This window comes from Silurus meridionalis, chromosome 11 (assembly GCF_014805685.1).
Source record: "Silurus meridionalis isolate SWU-2019-XX chromosome 11, ASM1480568v1, whole genome shotgun sequence".
Lineage (NCBI taxonomy): Eukaryota > Metazoa > Chordata > Actinopteri > Siluriformes > Siluridae > Silurus > Silurus meridionalis.
Genome location: NC_060894.1, coordinates 17394081 through 17421192, shown reverse-complemented (window position 1 = coordinate 17421192; position 27112 = coordinate 17394081). Strand labels below are relative to the sequence as shown.

Below are 27112 nucleotides of genomic sequence, written 5' to 3'. Positions count from 1 at the left end.
CTCTCCTGCAGCATTTTCCCCTGCTATGGATAATCATATCTCCGGTAATAACGGGACTCTGGAGTATAAGTCCAGTCTTCCCCCTATCTCCCCTGGACGCTACTCACCCCTGCCACGCCACCTGCTGGGGGAGGAGGACATTAACAGGTTGGATGGCTTTTCATTCTTACGGTAAATCCCTCTTCTCTTTGCCAGTGGCCACAGGTAGAATCTGTGTAGGTCCCTCCTGCCCAGTGTGTCCCTGTGTGGAAATCCCACAAAGCAGTGTCGAAGGAATCATCACAACTTGTGATGTGATTGCTTTGGGATTTCATGTCCCTCCTACATGTCCCCCACTCTGTCTGCCTGTGTTACTCCCCTATTCTGTCCTTGGTGTTGTTCCTCCTTCTGAAACATCCTGTATAAATGTTTGTGGGCTCCAAGCTGGAAGGAATGAGTAGCCTTAAGGCTGAGCACAGTACATGTTGTACTTTTATTTGTACTGTTTAATACGATTGTTAGAGATTTGATCTGCTGTAAAAGTTTAAAAAGTGTCTATAATTTTTGTTACATCACAGTAAAGTCTTGAGTTCGCCTTAACTCTGCAGAGAGCAGATGGCATCAGGGTATATTTGTTTTGTCTGTGTGTGTTTGTTTTTTGAGGGGTTATTTTAAGAGCCATATGGTTCCTTCAGGGCAAAGGATATTTTTGACTGGCTGCTCAGCAAAAAACCTGAGAGCAGCTGACCAGAACCGGAATACTTGATGTGGGACTTTTATAAACCACACAGGACATGAAAGACACAGAGTAGAACAGCCACACCAACAAGATTCTCTGCTATAAGTAGCTAGTTATCGGAAACTGCATTCATAAGTTAAATGTGTAGATAGTTGTTTAAACAAATCCACACAAATCTAGATTTTGCATTTATTTGATCAACACATTGTGAACATGAGTAATCTGGTTGTTCTAAAGGTAAATTCTATATTAAATTCAGTAATTATAGCTTAAAGTAACAATTTGGTAGTACTTTTGAATCTAGATCAAACATATAGATGTTTAAATTTAGGATGTTTTTGTGTGTTTTTCATTTCAAGAATCTGGAAAAATCTGAAATTACACAAAACGTTTGAGGTCAGATGAATCAAATTTAGAAATTCTTTTTGGAAACCATGGACTCCTCCAGTTTAAAGAGGAGAGGAATTATCGCTTAGTTCAAAACCCTGCATCTCTGATGGTATGAGGGTGCATTGATGCCTATGGAATGGGCAGCTTGCACATCTGAAAAGACACAATCAGTGTCCAAAACATGGTTACATAGAAGAAGAATCTGGTTGATGAATTGGCCTAAAAACATTTGGTGCATCCTGAAACGACAAACAAATAAAATCCCAGACTGTGCAGCTACAATCCTGTATTACACAGAAATGGGACAACATTCTCTCCCAAAACTCTAGCAACTATTCCCTTAGTTCCCATACTGTTGTTAAAAACATGGGAGATGCTACACAGTGGTAAACATGGCCCTGTCTCCAAATTTACCTTATATTAACTTAATAAGTTACATTTTCTCATTTTAAACATTTAATATGTTTTCAACATTCTTATGTGAAGGTTCAGATTTGCAAGTCATTGTATTCTTTTTGTTATTCACAGTTTACTAAGCATCCCAACTTCTTTTGGAATTGGGGTTGCAGTAAGATTGGCAGGTGTCAAGTAAAGTTGGACAATGGATTGAAATTGTGCTTGAAATTGTCTACAGATAAATTAGTTATTAGACAAAGGGATTTTTGGAAAATTGCTTGTAAAGTATTAATAATGGCCTGTAGGAGTGATATTTGAGCTGCTGTATAAGTCTAGGATTAGTGCTGCATCCTTGTGCTTGCCTAATAGCAGGTTGCCTCTGCTAAGCTTGCTTAATCTCCATTATTAGCCCCTTGATCTTCTGGTAATGCAGTAAAGGAAGAGGACTAAATATAGTGTATGGAGAGTTCAACGTCTCGCCAGCTAATACCTGTATATGTAATGGATGAAAGGTCACTAAAGTGTTGACTTAAGATCCTTTATTAAGTAACTGGAAGGGGGAATCAGTTCTGGCTAAGATTAGCACTGCAAAGTTTTAAACGCTTTAAGCATAATAAACGTGCCATAATTCTAAAGATGAATAATAAATAATGGATTTGCTTTTACTGTAGGTAGAGATCTGACTGTGTATAGTGGAGAAAAACTACAACAAGGATAGGAATAGAAATTTTAGCCAAACGACATTTTCTTTTTAGTAAAGATTATATTTTGATTTAAGTATACGATTGTGTGTGTTCTGTTAGCTTCAGCTCTGAGAGAAAATGAGAATCAAGGTCCAATCACGGTTCCATTTTAAATATTTAAAATACAAATGCTCTTAAACATACCCTGTGATTATTTTAGGATACAGTGTACTTTTTCTGAAGTCTAAGGTTATGCCTGAATACTCTTTTTAATGACAAACTTCCACTCACCCGCCTGCCAAAGTAGAAAGTCTCACACTTTCCATGACATAAATCATTAAGCTGTATAAATTGCACACACTCTACATACCAGTACCGCCTTAATCCATCACACACAATATCTACAGCAACTCTGTTTTAACATCTAAGTCGGCATAAAGCAGCATGTACATTTGTGGATTGTTAGGTTGCAGAGTTGTAGCTGTATCCAGCTTTAAATACAAGATACACACATTTGTATGTGTCCTGTCAACCACACAAAAATATGAACATGATGAATAGGACATGTGGCTTTGCATGTTTTAGCGACATACAGCTGTTATCACTTAGGGTGTACTCACTTTTGTTGCCAGATATTTTGGCAATAATGGCTGTATAATTTACAGAGGACAGTAAATCTGTACTGCTACAGTATACAAGCTGCACATTGATTACTTTCTATAGTATATTTCGATAGTATTGTCCCTTGCGAAGACATCTTAAAATGGTTGCTGAAATGTGAGGGATGTCCTCACTTTTGTGAGATACCGTACTTCCCTGCATTGTTGTCATTATTAGGAGAGATATCCAAAAAGGAGAGAATAACAGTCTTTAAGAGTCATATATAAAGCTGTGAAACATGATAGGAGCGTGAGACGGGGAACAGGAAGTCATAAACAGCAGCTCAATATATAAAAATACTGGCCAAGATGTTCAGAACAAGGTTTACAGGGTGGGGACACACTTTTATACAACATGGCATGAATGATAGAAATATCACAGAATTAAAATGTGTAAGCATCTAAAGCTTCAGGCTTGTTTTCTAACCAGGCACCACTTTATCACCTTCAATAACTACTTTATTAAGACCTGAAATTTTAATGGAATCAGGTTTTTTTTACACTCATGTTGTTGAGTGTGACACACATCATTATATGTACAAAAATATACTTTTAAAAATATAGTTTTTGTTTTTCAAAACAAAGAAAGACATATTTGTTTGAAACAACATGAGATTGAGGAAATGTTGACCATTTTTTTTAATAATTGTTCTTTTGAAATGAAGTGGTTAATATTACTAGTAATATAGTTTTCTTCTATGATATTTAAGTTTATCTAGTGTGTTCATTTGGCTTGTAAGGGCCATGTCTACAGATAGATGCATCCCCTACACTTATAAAATGGTGGCTACGCTCCTCAGTTCAGACTTCTTTCTCTCTCTCTCTCTCTCTCTCTCTCTTTCTTTCCTTCAGTACTCTTTCTCTCTCTTACACATACACTCTTAATTCAGAATGTTACAAATTCTCCAAGCACCTGTTTCACAACTGCAAGAAAACATGCTTTGAATTTTAAAACCGGCACTGAGACACTGTACCGCTCAGTTTTATAGCATCTAGAATTCAGTGAGTTCTCCTCTGTTAGGCAACACTTATATGGCAGGTTATTTCAGCATTATAAACATTTATACTTCAAAAGCTCCTTGATTAGAAGCTGTATTAAAAGGGGTTATAACCTTTCCCTGTGCAATAGCTAAACAGAGCTCACTCTTCTGCTTGTCTGTTAGTCACCATTAGTCTGCTGATGTCTGAAGCCCAGCTGTGCCTACTGAAGGCTCTGTTTTGTTCTGTTGTGTCTACAGCCATTTAAATGTGTGTCCAGCCGTCTGTATCTTCTTTGGGTCTGCATGCTGCGTCCACACAAACACATTGCAGCACATTTTTAACTCAGCCCGGTAAATAAGGAGCTAAATTTGCTGGTATATGTGGCTCACTTGCTGTTTTTCTCTGATCAGAAATTCCTCCTTAGATGACGGGGAGGGACAAAGGTTTGAGTCCCAGCACTTCCAGTTGAGGTGAGAAGCAAACACTAAGTCCGAGGCTCTCTGTGGCTCTTTCTTTGATATCAGGAGTAGTGGAGCTTGAGAATATCGAGGATGCTGTTTTGACCTTCTTAGTCTTAGTATATTACTTAGCAAAAATTACAGATATGTTGAGGATCCCTCCACTTTTGCTGGTTCTGATTGGAATTACACACTAAAATTCAGAATAACAATATTAGAATCTATATATAAATATAACAGATAGACATGTTCACACGTGTATAGATGGATAGATAGATAGATAGATAGATAGATAGATAGATAGATAGATAGATAGATAGACAGACAGACAGACAGACAGACAGACAGACAGACAGACAGACAGACAGACAGACAGACAGACACATAGTGGTTATATTGTGCTGTGAAAGTTTGTTTCCAATGACAACATAACATTTTTGGTTCAGCTGACAATTTAATCATGTAGTATAAGGACATTCAACAGGAACAACATTTAGTTCCAGCTACAATGGGGAAAACAATTTTTTTAGCCACAGTAAGACTTAAACCAGTGTGTGTTCTGTGAGCAGTGAAAGCATAGCTGTGATAAGAAGGGCATGGTGTGAAAAAGCACTAAAAATTCACAGTTGGAGTTGTTTGCCATCATGTTTTGCAGACCGTACAATGGGTTCAGTAAACTGCAGTATAGACTTGTACAATTTTATATATGAAATAACAGGTCCATTGTGCTACATTAACTGTAGAACCTTTTTTATCGACTTTTATTTTTTATTATTATTATTATGGACTGTCTATATTACCTCATTGTATTTTTTTTCTTTCGCATTTGATGCATAATGAAATGTAATACTTTGGAGATACTGATCTATATATCACATTGAGCTGGATTGTAGAGTAGGAGTCTATCCCAGGTTACCAGTGCCATTGTAGGACACTTTATATATACATGAGCAATAGGGTTTACATCATAGTGTGTTCATATTTTCAGGCACTTTCTGATTCATGAGCAGCTTTGCAGAAAATGATGTTTGCCTCCATCACAAACACAAACTCTTATAGATTGTTATTCACACATTACACTAATTTTAGGTCATAATTCTGAGCTAGCCTGGGGTTTAAATCTAATCCTAGGGAAACTGTGGTAATACATTTTTGAGTGATACAGTATATATTAAGAGAGATGGATCACTACATGGCAAGACAGTGAACTAGTGATTAGAAGAAAATAATCGTTTCATTTGAGGTTTAGATAGAGGAGCTCTACATGATTTGTGGGTACCAAAGACACAGGAGAAGTATTTTTTCTGTTTTGTTTATTATGTATTGTATAATGGAAAGTGACTGAAACACATTTTCTACCTATATGTGTTTTTTTTTTTTCTTAATATTGCTAACTAGAATTGTCTGGCCAGCTAATATATTTTTATAAAATGCTGTTTGCTCATTTAGGCATAAAAGTGATATATTTTGGCAGATACAGATGGAAAAGTAAAGAAAAATCAACACATGAAAACAGACGGTTCTGTAGATGTCTAGGGATTGTCTGTTAGATAGATTTTTCATGTTAATGGGTTTTGCAAAATTTTGTTTGAAAAGGTTGATGTTTCTGTCAAATTGTGGTACAATAATCCCTCGCTTTACCACGGTTTGAATCTCGCGCCCCCCGGTTTATCGCGGAATTGCATTTGCCACATAACTAATTTGTTTAGCTGATTTTCCCAGTCTCTCGCGGATAGACCAAAAAACATATAGAGAATTGTTTTTAATGATGACTTTTACGTTGAAATAATGAAATTTATTAATAAAAATATCATTATTGATTTATAAAATGAAGTAAAATGTTAATACAGTACAGTACTGTATACATAAAATAGCATTTTTGGGGCGCCGTCTGTTTATCTCCGGTGGTTTTGGAAAGTAACCACCGCGAAAAACGGGGGATTACTGTACTAATTTGTCCTTCTCACACACTAAAGAGAAACCAGAAGTACTGGAGCCCCAACCTCTTGCACTCTGGCACTGTCTTAAACTGTGATAAAACAAGGCAGGATGTGGAGTCCTAAACCATTTTTACAATTTTCTTCTTTTTTTTTTTTTTAAGATTTCTTGCTCATTAGCATACTGTAATAAGGTCATTCAATAATTTTGTGTTATGAGGAAATATATCATTTACAGCCATTTTACATTTTTAGAATTGCATATTTAGACAAGAAAAAGTAATTCGACCAGTTATTACTTATAATTTGGTTGTAGGTGCAATTTCATTCTCTCTCTCTCTCTCTCTTGCATTCTCCTTCTCCTTTTCTCTTCTACTCTCTCCTTCATGCAAACTAACAAAACATGTTTTGCTTTCTGCTTTTTCTTTCTTTCTCGCTCCCCCACCCCTCTCTCTCTTTCTCTTTTACTTTCCAGGCCTCCAGAACCAGTTTACAGCACTGTGAATAAACTGTGTGATCGTGCTCCCTCTCCCCGTCACTACTCCCCAGTGGAGTTTGATAAAAGCCCAATGCACTCCATCCCTTTCCCCCACTATCATGTAGGCGTGCTCCCAGACTCCGACATTACCAGGTACTGACCACTTAATGCTTTGCATGCTATTGCGGCTTTCCTGCATGCCCCATCAACAATCTGATCCTCTGCAATAATATACTGTACTCCCACAGGAGAATGTTTCTTTTTTGCCCAAGAATTTAGACATAGCAGAAACAAACAATGTAATACAATACAGAATGATATCAGTATATTTTAAACAAGGAATAGTAGTAATGTTGGAGTGCTATTGCTGAAAGCTGATATAGAAACTTAGACCTCCATGTCAAGTCCTAAGCCATTTAAAATCCACTTGAATTCTAAACCAGTAGTAGCAAATGTGCAATGATGCAAAGTTGAGTCATGTTTGTTTATTCCTTTTATTAATTTATTTGAATAGGTTCTATTTTTAATTGAAATGCAGGAACACCTCAAGCTCATATATTTGCTATTCATGAGAAAATGAATCTGTTGTTCCAAAAGAATGGTTCAAGAAATTGACTAGTGGGTGTACTACAGAATTCTAATAAGCAGTGCAGATGCTTCAAAAATGAAATGTCACTACTTCAATACACTTCTGAGCAGTGTTGGACAAAGTACACAAACCGTGTACTTAAGTGAAAGAAGAGATACAGTAGGTAAAATATTACTCTAGTAAAAGTGATCCCTTTAAACTTTCACTTTAGTAAAAGTACAAAAGTATTTGTCTTCATATGTACTTAAGAATCCAAAGTACTATATTTTTAATGGTTATAATGTCCTATTTATTTCACAAGACTTGCTTAATCAATTCAGTTTATGTGAAAAGATATCTATTAAAATTATCATGAGCCCAAAGCCTTTTTTTTTAACTACTTAAAACATATCACAAATATGGTTGTGTGTTGTGTCAAATTGAAGTGTCTGCTTTCATTTATTGCTCTCAAAATTCTTTTTGTGGAACTGAGGCTGAACTGTTCGTGTTAAGTAGATACCACCAAGTGACAATCAAAACAAGGTCAAAACAGTGTGTGTGTATATATATATATATATATATATATATATATATATATATATATATATATATATATATATATATAGATCAGTATGTATATAAGCCATGGTGAGGAGAATGAAATGTCGTATGACTTTCACCACCCAAACGGGAAAGACTCATAAAAATCAATCATCTGATTCACGACATTAAATTATGACCTTGGGAAGAAATCCTAGATTTAACCACAAGTTCACGCTCGAGTCATCATGCACCCAATGCATACAAGGAACACTTATCACCAGAGCATGTAGTTTGTTTGACTCTTTTTGCAAAAGCATGTAGCAGGTTTTGATAGATATCTTGGCATCTTAGCATTACGGTTACTAAAAGAACTGTTGCAAATGGATGCACCTCACCCTATTCAGAAAGGCCAAATAGGTTTATTAATCACATGTGTAATCGCAGTTATGGCTCGGACATACTTTACACATTGATGACACATTGATGTACACATTTAGCAAAGATATACAACTTGTCTATCAGTTCCAGGGGAACAGTATTTTTGGGCAATGCACCGGATCCAGCTGGTTTACACCTTTTGCTACAGAATGTGCTAGAGAGATGGTTCTTGTTGATGAAAAACCATCCCCAGCTGCACAGTGTGGCCTCCATCACAATTTGGCCCTTGTCAAAGTTTACTCAAATCCTTACACTTGCTCTTCCTGCTTTTAACACATTATTTTTCAGGACAAAATGTTCATGTGCTGCCTAATATATCCCACCCATTAACAGGTGCCATGATGAATCAGTGTTATTTACTCACCGGTCAAAAGTTATGCCTGGTTGGTGTAAATGAAGTTATATTATTGCAGGTGTCAGGACATTGACCACGCGAAGGAAACGGGAGTAACTCTATCATGTTTATTAAAGTTCAGAACACAAACCAGAGTCCGAGAGAGTTACTAACCGTAAGGGGGCGTGGCAGGAGGATCCCTGACAGCAGGATGTGTATGAGGCACAATATGTGTAGAGAATGTGAGCTATATGAATATGCAGTATTGAAAGTGTACATTGTATGAACAACTGTACGAAAGTATACACAGTGTATATACAGATGATATATAAATTGATCAGTAATATTGCCTTCCGTGCTAAAAAGAAAATGTTGTTTAAATAATGTTCCAGTGTTCCTGAATTCTTATTGGTACAGAACGTGCTACTATTAAAATGCTAAAAATGTAATATTTAAACAATAACTGAGAGAAGGCTTTCCCCAGCTTAGGAGGACAGGAGACCAGTCGATCTTAACATTGTCACAATATTCAAAACAGATGCGTATATGTGGTCTGACGTTTGTACACTCTGTATGACAGTGTCTTGCAAACATTAAATATTCTTGAGCACATGCACAAGAAAGTGTCCCGGCGACTCTTACTGCCTCTGGGAATTAGATGGGGTGAAATAAAGCTGTAGTGTTTGAGTGACTGAACTCGTTTACTGCCTTCTTTAACCCCTTGACCCTTCGGTGTGCCTCTGGATGGGTTTGTTTATTGCATTGTCTTTGAAGGTCACATCTCGGATGTTCACAGAATGTTGATCAGGGCTTATGTGTGGCGCTTGAGCGATTTCTTAGCTTCGTAAAAACCTCTGAGGATTGATTTAATCTCCTTTATTGCCTCTGTAGCTGTTTGCATTTTATCTGTCGAAACAGTTTGACTTCAAATGGGTATAAAGCCATAGTGTCTCATCTGTCACACTGCTGATTAAATGAATTAAAGTTTTGAGTTTTGAGATTAATGGTGTTTAATCCATTTTCTTTTTCACAAATATTGCCTGCTCGTGGCTCAGCGCAGAAGACGGCGGCTTTATGTGGCCCAGATGGCTTTGGAACAGCGCTAGCATGCTGCTGCTAGCGGCTCGTTTTTGGCACCAGTTGGCTGATTGCTGTCTTGTTTAGAATTTTAACGGTCGGTGTATCACACAACAAAAATTAAAAAGCAGTCTGTAATTGGCTTCAAAGGGGATGGGGATGATTTGCATTTTAGACAGCAAAAGGGGCAAAGCTGCATTAGTTAGGTAATTGTACTGTTAGCATGTATTGCTGATGGCATTGAGAGAGAGGGGGGGGAGGGAGCAAAATCATTGTGTGCATTACGCTTCTTTATGATATCACCCCATATCCGACCATTTTAACCCCTTTTAGTCTCAATTCACTATTCTGGTATTATAACGTATCATTATTTATTAACTTCACTGAAACTAATAGAAAAGCTCTGTATTCATGAGAGCGAGTAGAAATCAACACCCTGCACTTTTATAGATATCTTCTACCAGTGACTAGAACTATAAGAAGCATTAATGAGATGAGGGTTAATCAGTTTCCAAGCAGGCACAGATCTGCTGTTGGGCTGGTGTAAACCTGTCATCCCAAATCAATCAATCATGTGAGCAGAAAAGGCTTGCCGTCAGTAAAAGAGCTAAGCTGATTTTCTTTTGTCATCGTGTGTTATGTGGTGATTAATGGTTTTCTGTGTGCAACAGCAGGAGAAGTATCTTAGATAGCTTTTTTACTTTAAGAAAGACACATCGTAAATCACCGCTCCCTTATGTTGAATCTTTTCACTGATAATAGATATGCCTGTGGAAACATCCGGTGCATTTTGATCAGCTTACAGATCCTATAGTGCAGATTTAGCTGGACAATTCTTTGTCTAGAAAGAAAACTCAAATTCGGACTTTACGGCAATTTTATTTAAAGACAATAGCAAAATAGTACAGATGTGATGTTCAACCATTTATTAGAAAGAAATGATAATAACGTAATTTTAGTAATTGATTAAATTCGATTTAAAAACGTTGGCTTGTATATTAGCAGCTTGTTGCTGGCTATAACCAAGTTATTACAGGCAGTCCCCGACTTGCGTTACAATGACACCATCATAACTTATATACATTATAAGGTAAGACATGGCCTAGCCTTCCCAGGAGTCTTAAAGAATGTTGATCAGCATGTGGTACTGTAATGTACTGTAATTTGTCAACAATTTAACAAATAACAGTACATAATTTATATATACATTTTATATGTATGTGCCAATTCACGAGTGGGCACGAGAGGGCAGAGCCACACTGTTTCAGTGTCCAGCAACTTGGATGCAAAGGAGAAAGCCGAGAGCTAAAATATGGCTTTGAAACACCAAAAACACAGCTAAGAATTCTCTTAACGCTAAGACAACTGAACTCTGTCGCGGGCTGCCGAGAGTAAGGTGGGAGATGCACACATACTGGTAGCATCCCAATGTATCGTACGCCAATTAAAATGCTACAGGAAAATTTCATTATTTCTCAAATCTTTATCGTCATCATAAGATCGAGAATTCGGAAGTCGAACCTCGGGTACTACCTATATTTCCTGCAGGGGTCTCTGCAACAACAAAAAAAGAATAATAGTTTGCCACACAATATCTGACATAATACACTTATATCAGCTAAGTGGATTTATTGCATCTTCAGTATGTGGACTATCAAACGGACGTTTTATGTAAATATAAATGTAAATTAGCTTCTACTGTTTGCAGTTTCTGCACTTTATTTGTGTATTGACACTTAACTGCAGTGAATCAGAAGGTAAAATTGTGAGTCAGAAGTTTAAAAACCGCATGCATTCAATATTTTGTCAGCTCTGTTCAGGTCATTGCAAATTTCAGGCAAATGTAAATGTCATTGCAGTGAGGTTTCTTTTGACTGACTGGAAGAAATAAGTCTGGTCTGAAACTTGCCTACAAGGTGGGGATAGAGTAATCATTTTATAGTTTGTTTTCTTTTTTCCTTAAGAAGGTTATTTCCAGTAAATACAGAATGTAATTGCATTGCACGAGATGTAAACTACTTAATGAAGTTTGTGACTGACTGAGCAAAAGGTTGCTACTTTGTAATTTGGTTTTCAAAAAAAAGTAGTTTATGTGTGCTATTTGCAGGGGGTTTTTTTTCTGGCTCTCCTGCTTTCTTCTTTCGTCTCCAATCCAATTACAGTGTGAGTTAGTGAACCGTCAAATAATCTAACTCTCACTATCTCTCTCTACCGATGTGCTCTTCAGAGATTAAAGCTGCACTATTTCACCTTAGGCAGAGCATAGACTGCTGCTTAGAGAGGCTTTGGTGGTCAAGAATTATTTATAAGCAAGAGGTATATACATCATACATAATGTGCACTGTTTTATTTTATAACTGTACAGTATGAGCAATACACTCTTCAGAAAGTATTACAATGGCAAGGCTATTGCTTTAGTTTTTGCATTACACTAAATAAATATGTGTGTCGAGATAAAGATCAGAGACAAGAGTTCAGAATTTCAGCGTTCATGACCTGATGTTACCATCAAGATGTTTTAAACAGCTTATTAGGCATCTTTGGTGGCAGGCTGCATGTTTTATTTCCTGCAAAAGTATGTAACACTTAATATTTGGTTGCATTATTTGTTTTGGGGGATTTCTGCTTTCCTTTCTACAAGAGGGAATGCATTCTCATTAGGGGTGTGAATCTTCACTGGTTTTACGATTTGATTCCAGTTTTCATGTCAGTGATTTAATTCAATTCAATATCATGATGCAACACGATACATTGCATAATTACTGCACATGGATACATTTTCATCAATGAATACAAGCAGTCAGATATATGATCTTTTTTTATTTTATCTGCTAAAAGAAAGTAGACTTTCTGAATGTGGCAAACGTCAAACAAACCTGCAGAACACAGCAGAGAGCAGGTGCATTTAGAACTAATAAACACTAATAAATATTTAAAGCACATAAAACTGTCAAGTACGAAGACAAGTTTCATGGTAGAGTTCAGTTATTACCTTTTCAGTAAAAGGCTGCATGACAGGAGCTTATATCGCGGCTCTAACGTATTCAACGTGTAATGAAACCCGTGGTTGTCCACCACAGAATAAGGCTGTAGATCCTTCTATATGAAAGCTGCTACAGATCTGGTTATTCTCTTTCCTTTCTTCTAGCTTGACGGCAAAGTTGATATTGGTTGATCTATTTTTAGCGGAATCAAGTCCGTCTTGGCACTGGCAGGCGTCAGCATTTCAGGGTGAAAATGGCTAAAGTGGTTTCTTAAATTAGTGGTATTCCCTACATATGTTATTTGTGTGTGACTCGCTTTGGTGTTTTGCATTCGTCTGCCATTTTAAGATAGCACGACAAGTGCATCCGGGATGAATGAAGTCAGTAGGCTATAAGCGATTATGGTCTATTAGTGCATCAATGCAGAATTGTTCACATGCATCATAGAAACGATTCATTTCCGTACCCCTAATTGTCATTATTTATCTTTGTGTTCATCTTTTGATCTTTAGCCCAATCGTTTTCTGAACTAGTGTTTTTTTTTTTTTTTTTTTTTTTTTTTAAAGGACCAGAAGACATTTGTCTAATCTTTAACGGTCCAGTTTTGTTAAGATGTTACACACTGTAACCACATATTCCTGTACTGTACGTGGCTAGGAGTGGAATTTGGTGTGTTCTTGTGCCATTCTTCTCAACCACTTCTTCTTGTGCATTCAGAGATTTCGGCCTGTAGAAAAGCCACACACTGGATGTTTCAGTTTTGTAAAAACAATTCTATTCTATTTTCCCATTAATTCTAATGATTGATTTAACGCGAGAACATTAACAGAACATCTGGACCTTAATCTGCATTGCACTGCATTAAAGGGCATTGACACTGCATTGTCATAATAAACTAGTGTACTCTCTCTCTCTCTCTCTCTCTCTCTCTCTCTCTCTCTCTCTCTCTATCTATCTATCTATATATTCAAACCTAAATTGAATTTTAATATTTTATTTTCAACACCTGTATTTGAGTTTAATACATTGAAACTTGCTAATAAAACTAAAGTCCAGCCAAATCATTCCATTTAAAATGCCAAAGATCACAAAATTTAACAGACACAAAACCATACTGTTGCATTAGAAAGGTCACGTTGGGAAATCAACAAGCAAACCGGATATGGTATTCAAGCGGTATTATAGAATCAGGAGATTTCAAGGACAAAGAAAGAAGTGGAAGGCCAAGAAAACTTACAAAATTTTATAAGAGGTTTAAGAGTGAAAAGAGCAAGGAGTTTTTTCAGGAATGGTCTTTGTGGAAGGGTAGCAGCCAAGAAACCACTTTTTTGGAAGGGTAGCATAATAAAAAGACTGAAAACTGGAATCCAAGTTTAAAATTTATGTGTCAGTTCATTGAAAATTATTTGGGACTGTATTTTTGCCAGTGTTGTTGGTGATATTGTGGTGAATTGATGGGATCATGGCAGCCATTAAAACACTGAGTCATAAACTGGCTTTCAAAGAGTCCAGACGTGAATATTATTCAGGGGCTAATTTGTTGTAAAACTTAGATTTTATTTTGTGTACATTTTTCTATTTGTATCTTAATAAAGAGTATGTACATACAGTATATACACTGACCAAGCATAACTTTATGTCCCCCTTTTACTGCCAAAACAAGGCTGACCCATTGAGCATCAACAGCATTATCTTTAGCAATTTGATCTACAGTAGCTCATCTGTTGGATCGGACTACACGGGCCAACCTTCACTCCCTGCTCATGCCTTTGTCACTGGTTCACCACTGTTTCTTTCTTGGACCACTTTTGATAGACCACTGCAAACTGGGAAAAGCCCACAAGAGTTGCAGTTTTGGAGATGCACTGACCCAGTCTTCTAGCCATCACACTTGTCAAACTCGTATAAAGCCTTATACTTGCCCATTTTTCCTGCTTCTTACACGTCAACTTTGAGGACAAAATGTTGCCCAATAATATCTCACCCAACAGATGCAATGATGAAGAGAAAGTCAGTGTTATTCACTTCACCAGTCATAATGAAATAATGTCATAATGTTTTGCCTAATTGGTGTATATTAAAGTAAGACATTGTGGTACAATGTGTGGCCAGGCTGCAGATTCCTCATCTCTGTGGAGTTTCTTGTGTTTTCCCTGTGTGGAGTTTGATTTATGTTCTCTAGTTTTTCACCTCTGTAAGCAATATATTATATTAAAATACTACAATATTATGCAATTTAAATAATATCGGTGGTTGCTGCATGCTACAGGCAGATCTTCCTAGAAGATTTTACCTTGATAATGCAAGTTGATTAAATCATATTACACTTTTTAAGTTTAGAAAATGATTCTTTTCATTTATCCTTTAGCTTTTACATGTCTCCATTCTAAAACCTCACTGAATGATATTGCCATAGGGGATAAGGCTACTTGCTTGGTAGAAGGAGAAACAAATGATACTGTAGGTTGGGTAAGAACTGATGGCACCAGTCAATGGTAGTGTGAAAACTCTTACTTAAAAAATGTACTCAGAGAATCTCTGTGAATCCACATAACAACCTTTGTCACTAGGCAGATGCCAGATGTATTTACACACTGCTTTTGTAGTCTACTGCATGTGTGTTTATAGACTACAGTCTGTTTATCTGCTGTGGCCTTTACTGATCAAGGGGAAGTGACACTCAACCCACTCACTCACACTTTTTCTGATTTAGACATTCGAGCTCCATCAAACACACCCAGTTTAGCACGTTCTTGATCTTATCAGAAATCCACTATTCTTCTGCCTCAAGTGCTTTTAATGCAGTTACAGTTTTCAGCATATGTATATTTCAACAAATGATTAAAATAAGTTGCTCCCTGGGCATTGCTTACATTATAGCAAGTATTATAATTTTATGCTAGCTCTTTAGCGTATATATATCTTTGTCTACCCAGTTCCACATAACCATTCTATATTGTTAGCTTTTAGAGTTCTACAGTAGTGTCCTTATGTCAGTCATTATATCTACTGGTGAGAGATTTGTGTGCGGATACTGCATGTGGATTATCATATTTCTGTGAAAGCCTGAATTTAAAAAAGTTTCCATTTCCATTTCGAGTGAATGTTGGGCCTACATTTATTGAGGGTGACACTAAATAAGTGGCTAGATACAGTGAGATGTGCGAGTCTGCATAAATAACGGCATGGTTGCAGTATAATCTATGCCGCTCTTCGCCCGTTATGACGAAGTAGTGGAGGCTTTTAGAATTTCAAGTAAGCACAATCTGCTTTGTTTGTTTTCCCATTTTGGCATTAGGTTTCACAATGACAAATGTGGTGGAAATAGGAGAGAGAAGCCAAATGAGACAGGAGGGGGCAGCTGGCCAGCGGGAAATATTGTACTGAGGGAATAGATTAATGCAAACAAGCTTTTACAGATCTGAATTTAAGTTTTAGATAAATCTTTTTTATTTTATTTTTTTATTTTTAATTTTTTGTGGAAAACAGTGAATGATTTCTGTCCTCGAGTGACAGTTTACAGGAGTTAGATTTAGAATCAGCATCTTAATTAATGTTGTATATTTGGTCTGTTTAGCTAATTATGGTTCTCATTCACTATATTGTAAAAGAGGTGGTGAGAATGATTTCTAAAAATATATATATATATATATGGCATTCATATCTTGCACTATTGCTGTCTATTTTACTTTTAACTTTGTTTTACTGTTTTTTTTATTTGGGAGGGTAATGCAGTAGAAATTAAGTAACAGCAATGTCAAACACAGCACTAAAACTAGAGATTATGCAGTGGTTTGCTTTCTACAGTAGAGGTTTGCCTTATTTTATGGTGCACGTCTTCCATCTAGTGGTGAAATTAGGTAACAATTTATCTAGAAACTTAACTGCGGCTCTTTTAAACATGTTCCCAGATCAACATTGCCAGCATTAGCTTTCAACTCAGTAAAATGGATTAAATCATGATATAATTCACTACAGTAGTAAGGAAGATCAGATCTATTTTTACGTACTTGGTTTTTCATATCTTGTTCACTTAATTTGAATGAGTCATTTAGTTCATTTTGTTCCTTTGATCAGAAATAAAATACAATATTATATTTTCAATAAGCAGATACCCCCAACACGTCTACATGCACAAACTTTGACTATAGTTCTAATAATTTATATATGTATATATTATTGAATAGCGTATATGGGAGTCACGTGATTAGAGAACAAACGACTAGAAGAAGCGAGAGGGAAACTACTCAATTCTGTTTTCTGTACATAACCTACGGATTCTTTGCTCTTGCACATCCAGTAGAAAATGAACGAAACCCTCTTTGAGTCTCGTTCTAATGAGACAAATTGAAGAATTTGTTCAAAATGAACGAATAGACATCCGACGCTGTTATTTACAATTTAACATCAGTCACCTGGGCAAAAAGAAACCCCTGTCCATCATATTTTCCAATATATTGAATCAAATGAGAAATTTTTGGATTCAAACAAGGTGCCATTTTCTAAGATGTAAATATCAGGAAATTATAGCTGAAATTCCAATCTATTTTCTACAATTTTTCTTTTTAACCTCATAACCAAATGTCTATAGTGTATTGCAACAACAACAGAATGGACTTTGCTGTCTAATGCTTTCAGAAGGGACTGTGAGGATAGGACATATAATTACTATATATTTATATATGTTTAAAGATGCCAGGAGACCCATACTTTCATCTGGCCCAGATCCTTCAAAAAACATTGAACTCATTTGATTATCCACTCAACTAAACATCAACGCAGCTTTCAGCTGCACAGTAGCTACGTCTGGCCCATATCCCAAAAAACACTATGTCTTATATGTGACTGCTTACAGTTGGATCATTCCTAACCCAAAATCCACTAGACATCAACCCTTGTGTCCTTAAACTAAACTATATTTGGCTCAAAACTGTCTGCTATATATACACAAAGTCAAAGTCATTTTTTATACATATAAGGACCTTTCCGACCATATTCCCATTCGATCCCCCTCAGCAAAAAACGATTGGTCTCAGTAACCCTTCATCATTTTAAGATAAAATCAAACCCAAAAATGTGATAAAGACAAAAAATATTGCATGTTTCATTATGAAAAACTAGATTCCTTTATTATATAGTTATATTTATTAACAGTTTTAACGTTATTCATTCAACGTTATATTATGATTGAAGTTGGCATTATATGTGTACTATTTCATGTTCTTCATGACCCATCTGTGTTTTACTCTGACTCTGATTGTCCTGGAGGCCTGAAGGTGCACCAACACATATATATAGAGGGAGACAGAGGGGAACAGACAGCAGTAAAAGGATAAGAGGGACCAATTTGAGGAACAGATTGCCAAAGCGATAGACAGGTGAAGAGAGAAGGGGAAAGTGAAATGGGAGATAGAAAGAGGTCAAATCGAGCGTCCGCTCATAATTGGGTCACAGAGGCCTCAAAACAGAGATAAGGTTATGGTAATGTATTTGTGGTTCTCCTGCTGTGTTAGAAAGCTGTGTCCTGAATATAACGCTGTGCTATCTCTAAGCCTGTTTGAATAGCTGTCTAAAGTTATGGGCAAGAATAATAAATGGGCCAAGCCATTGGTCAGAACTTCTTCTTCTTATGGCTTTTCCTATTAGTAGTCGCCACAGTGGATCATCCTTCATGTTCATTAGTCAGAACATGAGCAGGAATTAAGCAAAAATCACTTTTGAGACCTCATGCTAAATGTTTTGGGAAAAGCTAGAAAGAAGGAAATATACTTCTATAGTGTTTTTCACAATGGTTTACATGTTTAATGTGAAACTTAACGATAGATAAATAAAACAATAATATATTGACCCTGAAGTAAAGAGCATTAAGGGCCTTTCTTAAGGGCCCATCAGTGGCAGCTTGATGGTGCTGGGGTTTAAACTCCTGACCTTCCAATTAGTAACCCAGAGACTGGAAGAGTATTGACTTTCTGAATTAAAAAAACTGTTTGCAAGTTTACCCACAAGTCATAAAAACAAATCATAGAGAAAAGCTATTTTATAGCAATTTAGATGATCTATTTAATTCATTCTTGATCATTTCCTGGCTAGTAATATGTTGTTAAGACCACCACTGTTCGGCTTTTAGTTTTGCCCAGGAGTGTACCTTCTTCAACTGGAATAGATTTACTATTATTCTGATTGCTTGAGTCTGAAAGGCTGACCCCATAATTGCATTAACTTGCCTGTCTGATTATACAATTCTTTCATTAAGGCAACAGTTGATCAAATTAAGAGCCCTCTGCTGCTCACAAGATGAATTGCATTTGTTGTGAATATGTTGGAAAGTCTTTTCTTTACCTCAGTTGAACCCTTTTTTGCCAGTCTATTCAGACTCGAGCTGTTTTTTGTTTCAGGAAAATGTAAACCGAGAGCTTGAGCATTATCTATTGCAATATTGTGAGAGAGAGTTTTTCTAAGGTATCTTAGTAGGATAACAAACTGCACAATCAGAATAGTTCCAATTAAATGTAAGCACTGTTTGATAAAAGGTTATCTTTAAAATATTGAAGGCCATCTTGTATTTCTGGAAAAATCATAATGACTGTTGATTAGCCTCTCTTTTAAATATATACCATGTGTAAAACATCCTATCCTGGTAGACGAATAATAAAAAAATCTATTTTTGCATGTGCCTGTGTGTGTGTGTGTGTGTGTGTGTGTGTGTGTGTGTGTGTGTGTGTGTGTGTGCATGCACTCTGTCGCCGTCTGTAGGAAACCACTGAAAATAGGACAAATGCTCCAAAAGTAGAGCAGTCCCCTATTAGACATCAGCCATTGTGCTCAAACACACACACTAGTCTGGGAGCTAGCACCTGGCCAGCTGGCCTACGTGTTTGTATGTATCCAGCATTCCAGGACACGTATGTGTGTGGGTCAGAAGAGATGCTAAGTCCCACTGACTCTGAGCTGATGTATTATTGGACGTGTGCATACAGGGAACCAAGGAAGATTGTGCTGCATAAGGGTTCCACCGGATTGGGCTTTAACATCGTAGGAGGTGAAGATGGAGAGGGAATCTTCGTGTCCTTTATCCTGGCTGGGGGTCCAGCTGATCTGAGCGGGGAGCTGAGAAGAGGAGACCAGATCCTGTCTGTAAGTTTTTTGATTAGACATAGACCCAGACACATACACAGTGACAAATATTTTATATATATATATATATATATATATATATATATATATATATATATATATATATATATATATATATATAACATTTTTGACTAGATTGTTTTTAATTCAGTGCTGAATATTTGCATCTTTCTTGTTTTATTTATTTAGGTCTTAATTTAGGCTACTCCCCAAATTTACATATTTTGCTTAGACAAGACTATTATGTACATATAAGTATTTTGTCTTAAAAAGGATTAAAAGATTAAAAATAGCCTATATCTGCATTTAACACAAAATCAGTGCATATCTTCTGTCCAGCAGTAGAGGGAGCCATCACATTTTCTGTCTCAAATGTTCTGAAATGTTCGTGATAAGATCGTTTTTTTTTAGTCCAACATAAAGGTTTTTGTAGACAGCGATTGCAACGAAATCGAGAATAAAGTAGCATCACATGGTCCCTGAAGTCAACTTCCTGAGTGTCTTCATTAGAGCTCATTAGAGTTCTATTTGAGCTCTGGGGAGTAATTCTAATTATGGAATGCCACAAACACCCCTAATCAGACACCTTCAGCTCCTACATCATTCAAAATAAAAACACTCCCAGCCTTTAGACCACTCTAAATCAGATGGCCTCAATAAGCACCCCAATCAAAATCAGACATGCTCAGTTCCTGCATTTCATCACTCCTAATCAGACATGCACGGTACTTATGTTAGGTTCTGCTAGTCGCTAGAATTTTGATTTATTTTTTTTTCCGTTGGTCCAGTTCATTGAGGATGAGCGAAAGCAAGATGGTGCAAAAGCAAAATAAAGTTAAGGAGACTAAAGGCTCAGAAACACATAGGAAGGAGAGATGAAGGGAGAGAGAACGTGCAAGAGAGAGGGAGATAATGGTGTTCTGGCCTCATTTGATGTCTAAGAATAGCTCTAAGGTTTGCCTCCTGAGTTTGTGCTGTCAAATGAGTCTGAGTACACGGTACTATACTGCAGACTACAGCAGACATTCACATATAAACACACACACACACACACACACACACACACACACACACACACACACACACACACACACACACACAAACACACAGGAAAGGCAGAATGAGCAAGAACACACAGTAGGTTGCGCATACTTACTCACATATGCTTGAGCCCACTTTGGTGATACACTCCATCAGCTTTTCTCCATGATGAATCCGAGTTAGATCTCTGTAGATTTCCACTATTAATGTCTTACATTAGTGTGGCTAATGTACACAGGATATGTTCTAATAAATACTTTGCTACTTTTGCTGTCCCTAGCCTGGGGCTTATCTTCCCCCAAAATAGAGTTTCCATTTTGCACCATGCAGGCTGGAGTCTCCAGATAGAAGCCGTGCTGCCTATTAAACTGCAGTATTTGAGGATATTTCAGTTTATTGGTGGTATTTAAATATGTGTGTTGGTGGTGCAATGTTCTGATTTTATGCCACAGTTTCATTACTGACAAGCTGCTTTAGATTAGCCTTACACTTTCGAAACAAATATATAACATCTTTTTTAAAATCTGGAAGGATATGAAGCCTTTTTTTTTTTTTTTACGTTTCTGACTAAGCGTTCAAAATTCGAAGAAGTGATGTTTCTTATTCAGTGGTGGAGGAAGTACACAAACCATGTACTTAGGTTATGTAGAGATACAGTAGATAAAATATTAGTTAAAAGGCTACTAAAGTACAGTAATGATTTACATTTACTCTATTGCTGTCCAAGCAATGTTCTTATTACATTATTATGACAGTTATGACTCAAACGGTGACCTAATACTTCTAATATGCATTAATTAAGTAAATGAATGCAGAGACAAATGATTAATCATACAACAGCAATGACTCGGTAGATGTCTTTTACATGCTCAGGCATTTACTATAGATAGCAAATGTGCAGTGCACACACAAACGTACACTTATGACCATTTTAATTCCAACTACTCAAATATCCTATTGCATTATACTGACTTTGATCACGGTAGGTGGGTAACCATAGTCTTTGTGTGTGTGTGTGTGTGTGTGTGTGTGTGCGCAGGTAAATGGCATTGATTTGCGAGGAGCTACACATGAACAGGCTGCGGCTGCACTCAAAGGGGCGGGTCAGACGGTGGCCATCGTTGCCCAGTACCGGCCTGAGGGTGAGTGACGGACACTATCGATGCCCTATCAGTGCCCAGAAGAGAATGAGTCTTCGCTTAACTAAGACACTCATATTACAGAGGTCACCTGCAGCCACAATCAGGACTATAGCTCTCCCACACTCACACAGCCATACTGAGCTCTTTTTCCTCCTTGGCTATGGAATTTTTTTTTTATTTCTCATTTTTTGTGGGTTCGATTTGTCTCTGGATTTTACAGCTCATGAACGCAGATGCTCCATCCAATCATTATGGCATGCCAATAATGTTTATCTATTCAATTATAACAAGATTATTCTCTGACTGGTGCTTTTGAGACATTTCCAATTTAACTACTAAAGCCTGGTTGATACTTCTGGGGGTGAAGCATATTTTTCCATCAGATGCAGAGAGAAGGATTAAATGCAGCAAGCAGAGGCACACTGATGGACTCAATTGCAGTCTTCCAAAATCCTAACAATTCTCTGTGTGTCTCTATGGTGCTGTGCGTCAAACATCCTTCAGGCAGCTGTTAATTGGATGAGATGGGGAGGTGTTCTGCAGCTCTTCTATTCACTGTTAGCACTGAATACTTCCTCACCATATTTTATTTTAAAAAGTGTGAAAAAAATATTGCGTGTATGTATATTGCGTTAATATTTATAGATTTGCTAAAAAAAAAAAAAAAAAAGCATCTTATGTGCATGTCAGAGTAGAGGGCTTTCTTTTTTTTCATGTTCTTCGAATTCATGTTCCCTTCAAGAAATTTAACAGTGGATTTAGTGGCTTTAGTGAATTTAAACCTGGACGCACCATTGTTCCACCTGTTCATTCATTCCACAGTAAAACTTGCAGTAACGCCCCCGAGTGGACAAGTTACATGCATATATGTAGGAATTACAATACTCTCAAAGGTTCGGAAATGCATGGACACAGAAGTATAAACCAGGGCTCATGCTTATCATATTATGAGAAAATATTTTTTTTCAGGCTACACACGTTTGTAGCGCGTGTTTGCTCAATACCAGTGTAAAACGTAGTAAGTGGTTTGTGTGAGGTCCTAAAACAACATCTACTCACCCCCTTCTATATAGTGGTAAAATAAGGTGTAAGGTATGTGTGGTCAGAGCAGGAGAGCAGAGCTATTCTGATGTCTGCTCTCTTTTTTTCACTCATCAGAACTTGCGCAGTGCTCTCCACGTCGGGCCGCGCCTCCAGCCACAGGTTTGTGCCATGCAATCGGTGTCTGGGCCAAGAGCAGCCTGCAGCCCCAACCCTACCCACCACACTTCCAAACACACACACACTGAAACCCTGCACAGTCCAATAAAACCTTTAAGAACCTTCTGGCCATTGTGAACCATGAATACCTTGTGTAAGATTCCTTTTAACTCTATATGTTTATCTTGAACTCATGGTCCAAAATGTGCCAGAGGAATCTGCATCCAGTTTGAAAGTTAAGTCTGTCAGGCTTTCAGTTGGGTTTCAGGGGCATGGGCTAAGTCTTGCCCAGAATCCGTTTTCATCACGGGGCTCTAACACTGAATGAGGGAGAGATCTTTGTGGATCACTCTATATGTGTCTGCTTGCACTGCTAACTAAGCTACACCCTACACCCTTATGCTTGCCTTGGCTCTAACGCACAGAGCACACAGCCAGCACAAACCTGCATACACACACACACACACACTTTGCCAAATAGTGCACTCAGCGAGTAACTAAAGCACGGCAAGATATTATCACATATCGGATAATATCTGATCTCTGTATTGCTGTAATAGCCACCTGATGAGAAAGGCTGTATAACCTGGATAACTTTTAAGTTCATTGTTCGTTCTCCTGGAAACTGCACTTGCTCTCTATATCCTTATTCCCCAGTCCTGATTTCCCTTTCTCTTGTTTTCTTTTTTCTTTTCTAATGTCTTCAGTCCAGACCCTGCATCGTAAACATATACCTAGACACATCCGGGGTGGCACGGGGAAACGGGAAATTTGTAACTAGAAGGAACAGGCAACCCTGGGATGTCGGCAGTTGTTTGGAACCAGTGCGAGCTCCTTTAGAACCCTTTGCAGTGGCGTGGTGCATAAAGAGTGAAAGTCTTTAAAAAGAATGGGGATTGTGTGAGTGCTGCGCAAAAGGGAACCCAAGAAATGGGTTTAGCCTTAAAAAAAGTTTTCCGGGTGTTGTTCAAACGGCTTGCACATCAGAGAATATTGAGGCTGTTCAAGCTGCCGTCGTGAAGAGACCTCGCTGCTCCTTTCGACAACACGCATCATCGCTGTGTTTATTATGCACCCATGTTGTAATCGCATGAGCAGACAGGACACAACTGCAAACGATTCCTAACAACTGCCGACATCATAGGGTCCCAAACTCCTTGTTCCAAAATTTCCCGTTCCCCTGCACCCCTCTGTATAATATGTACAGAAAGATCATTAAACCAGCAAACAAAATGCCCAACTACTTCACTAAAATAATGATGCTATAGAGGTTAAATATCTGATTGTGTCTAACATATAACCTTTAGCTACATAACAAATAGCAGTGTGTTAATCATTTTGTGTTATCTGATATATTTATAACACATTCTGCTAAAATTAATTGTTATCCTGTCTTAGTACGTTCTAGTCTCACAGTGTCCTTCAGAAAACCGCAGAGGTCAGCTCTAAGAGCCCCGGTGCTGACCTGGAACAGAAGCCTGCTAATGCGGCAGGCGATTTGTGCTACGTTACGTGTTCCATGGCAGCGCTAACAGCAGGGCTCTACTGTATGTACTCAGCTCAGCGAATCACACAGAAGCATTGAGACAGCAACTTCCTTTTGCCCATGGAGGAAAGCACATACTGTAGGGCTTCCTGCATTACAGTCACAAAGAGTGGCAGATGGAGCTAGGTAGCATTAGGACTCAGCACTAGCATTAAGGGGCTTCATTGTCATGCTGAGGCATCAATTATTTACCGGTTAATGCTTGCATGCTGCTATTTTTGCTGGGTGCGAAAGATTTTGCTCACCAGAGGACTATCTGAGACCATAAATGAATACGCTGTGATGAATTTAGTGGTGTGGTGCAAAAGAGGATGTAAGACTCTTTTTGTAAATCTATAGCTGCAGTGTAATTTTTAGCACTTATACAGCAATATACAGTAGTTATGCAAGACCATCTTTTACAGTTCTGTATTGTATGTGCAGGAAGAATAAGATATTTTTTCTGACCACAAACCTTAAAAGTTATGTCCTGTTTGTTATAACTGGGTTTTGTGGATGTTTCTCAACAGAAACCATTACTTTCCCTCTCAGGGAGAAGCACTGTTTTCAACGAATTCAGCAGGGTTGAAATCACTGTCTGCACAAATCAGATCATAATAAAGTACATTATATAAGTATACATTCTTCAGTTTAGAATATGATACACTAACTGGACAAAGATTTGTAGACTCCTGACTATAAGATCTTTTTGAACATCCCATTTCACATTTGCTCCCTATTTGCTGTTATAAAAAGCTCCACTTTTCTGGGGAGATGTTTCACTGGATTTGGAGTGTACTTGTGGAGTTTTGTGCTCATTCAGCCACAAAGGGCATTAGTAAAGTCAGGTACTGATGTAGGTGAGGTTTCGGTTCATCGCAAAGTGTTAAATAGGTTTGAGGCCTTTTGGGGAAGAACCAAATATGGCTAAAGTCAAGTGTCCCAATACTTTTGCCCTGTGTGGGTTTTTTTTGTGTGTGTACACATAGAAACATGCACATTGTACTGGTGTGTGTGTGTGTGTGTGTGTGTGTGTGTGTGTGTGTGTGTGTGTGTGTGTGTGTGTGCAATACTGAGAGTGTCAGTAAGCAACAAAAAGACTGCGACAGAATAAAATAAACAGCCAGGCACTGTTTAATTCATTAGTTTGAGCTTGTTTGACACATTGAGACACATGCATGTCTATAATAATAATAACAGATCTATAAAAATAAAATCGATTTTTTAAATTGAACCTGATCATTGTAACTCGAACAAAACCAAAAGCACTAGAGCTATGAAAAAGAAGGAATGGCGAACTGATATGTCTCTCTAGTTACGGGTGGTGAACCTTCTCACCAATGATGCAAACAGTAAGACAGGGAGCCACAGGGCTTTCTGAGCAAATGCATAATTCATTGACGTTATTGAGTTATATCGCTTAAGAGAAATCCCTGAATTTTGATGAACTGGCAAAATGGTAGCTTAATGGGTTAAGGAGAAGAGAGAAGAGGAAGCAGAGTTTTGAGGGGGAGAAGGAAAGTGGCAGGGATGGTATAAATAGAAAAGCAACTAGATTTGACACCTGCTTCTGCCATATGCAAAAGACAAAACCACACCTGATATCATCCGAAATCTTACGAAGAGTGTACACATTCTTAACGTGAGTGCTCATTTCAATCTTGCTATGTTTTTTTTTATTATACTGGTGCATGCGTGTGGCAGACAGCAAGTTAGCGAGAGATAAAATGAGAGAATCATTATTGTATGTTAAAATCAGTACATACACTATACATTATATCTCAAAGGTTAGTGACTACATTTTTATGCGTTCTTAAATATCATTCATTTTTAGCTTCCAGATTTAGTCCCGCTTTGTTTTTATGATAACCACTCCACTCTTTTTGGAAAAGCTTTTCATGCTAATTTGGAGTCTGGCTATGTGTGTTAGTGAGGTCAGGTGCTGATGTTGGGTGAGAAGGTCTGAGCACTGAGTCAGTGTTCCAATTCATCCCAAAGGTTTTTTTTTTTAATTGGCCGAGGTCATAGCTCTTTGCAGGCCATTTGTTCCACTCAATCCTTGAAAAACCTTGTACATGTAGTCCCCAAGTTCCAGAGTTATTTTAGATTTTTCGATCTTATCATGACGATAGCGATACAACAATATTAAATTAATTGTACGCATCTCCTGCCTTGTGGGATGCCTTAGTCTCGCCAGCGGTAAACAAAGTTCAGTTGTAACTGATTTGACTGGGTATTTTTCTGTGTTTTTGGTGTTTTAAAGCCCAGTTTTAACTCTTGTCTCTTTCCTTTATATTGACATCGCTGGACACTGAAACAGAGCCCATAGTGCACTCCGCCCTCCACTCGTGAACTGGTGCTCGTCCACATGTATATACAGGGAGTGCAGAATTATTAGGCAAGTTGTATTTTTGAGGATTAATTTT

General features: G+C 37.6%; 1 protein-coding gene across 34 annotated transcripts in view; it reads left to right on the top strand.

The window, feature by feature from the left end:
- dlg2 (discs, large homolog 2 (Drosophila)) overlaps nt 1–27112 on the top strand; it is a 243802-nt gene that overhangs the window by 183576 nt on the left and 33114 nt on the right. For 14 of the 34 annotated variants that reach the window (XR_006927309.1, XM_046861013.1, XM_046861007.1 and 11 more), the window contains 6 exons: nt 12–171; nt 4238–4297; nt 6698–6853; nt 19622–19778; nt 21859–21961; nt 23120–23164. Coding sequence is in view for 33 of the 34 variants with exons in the window: in XM_046861013.1 (XP_046716969.1) it covers nt 12–171; nt 4238–4297; nt 6698–6853; nt 19622–19778; nt 21859–21961; nt 23120–23164 (681 nt within the window). In the remaining variant the exon portion in view is untranslated. The remainder of the gene's footprint in view (nt 1–11; nt 172–4237; nt 4298–6697; nt 6854–19621; nt 19779–21858; nt 21962–23119; nt 23165–27112) is intronic. The other 20 variants (XM_046861035.1, XM_046861014.1, XM_046861012.1 and 17 more) reach the window with 10 other exon arrangements.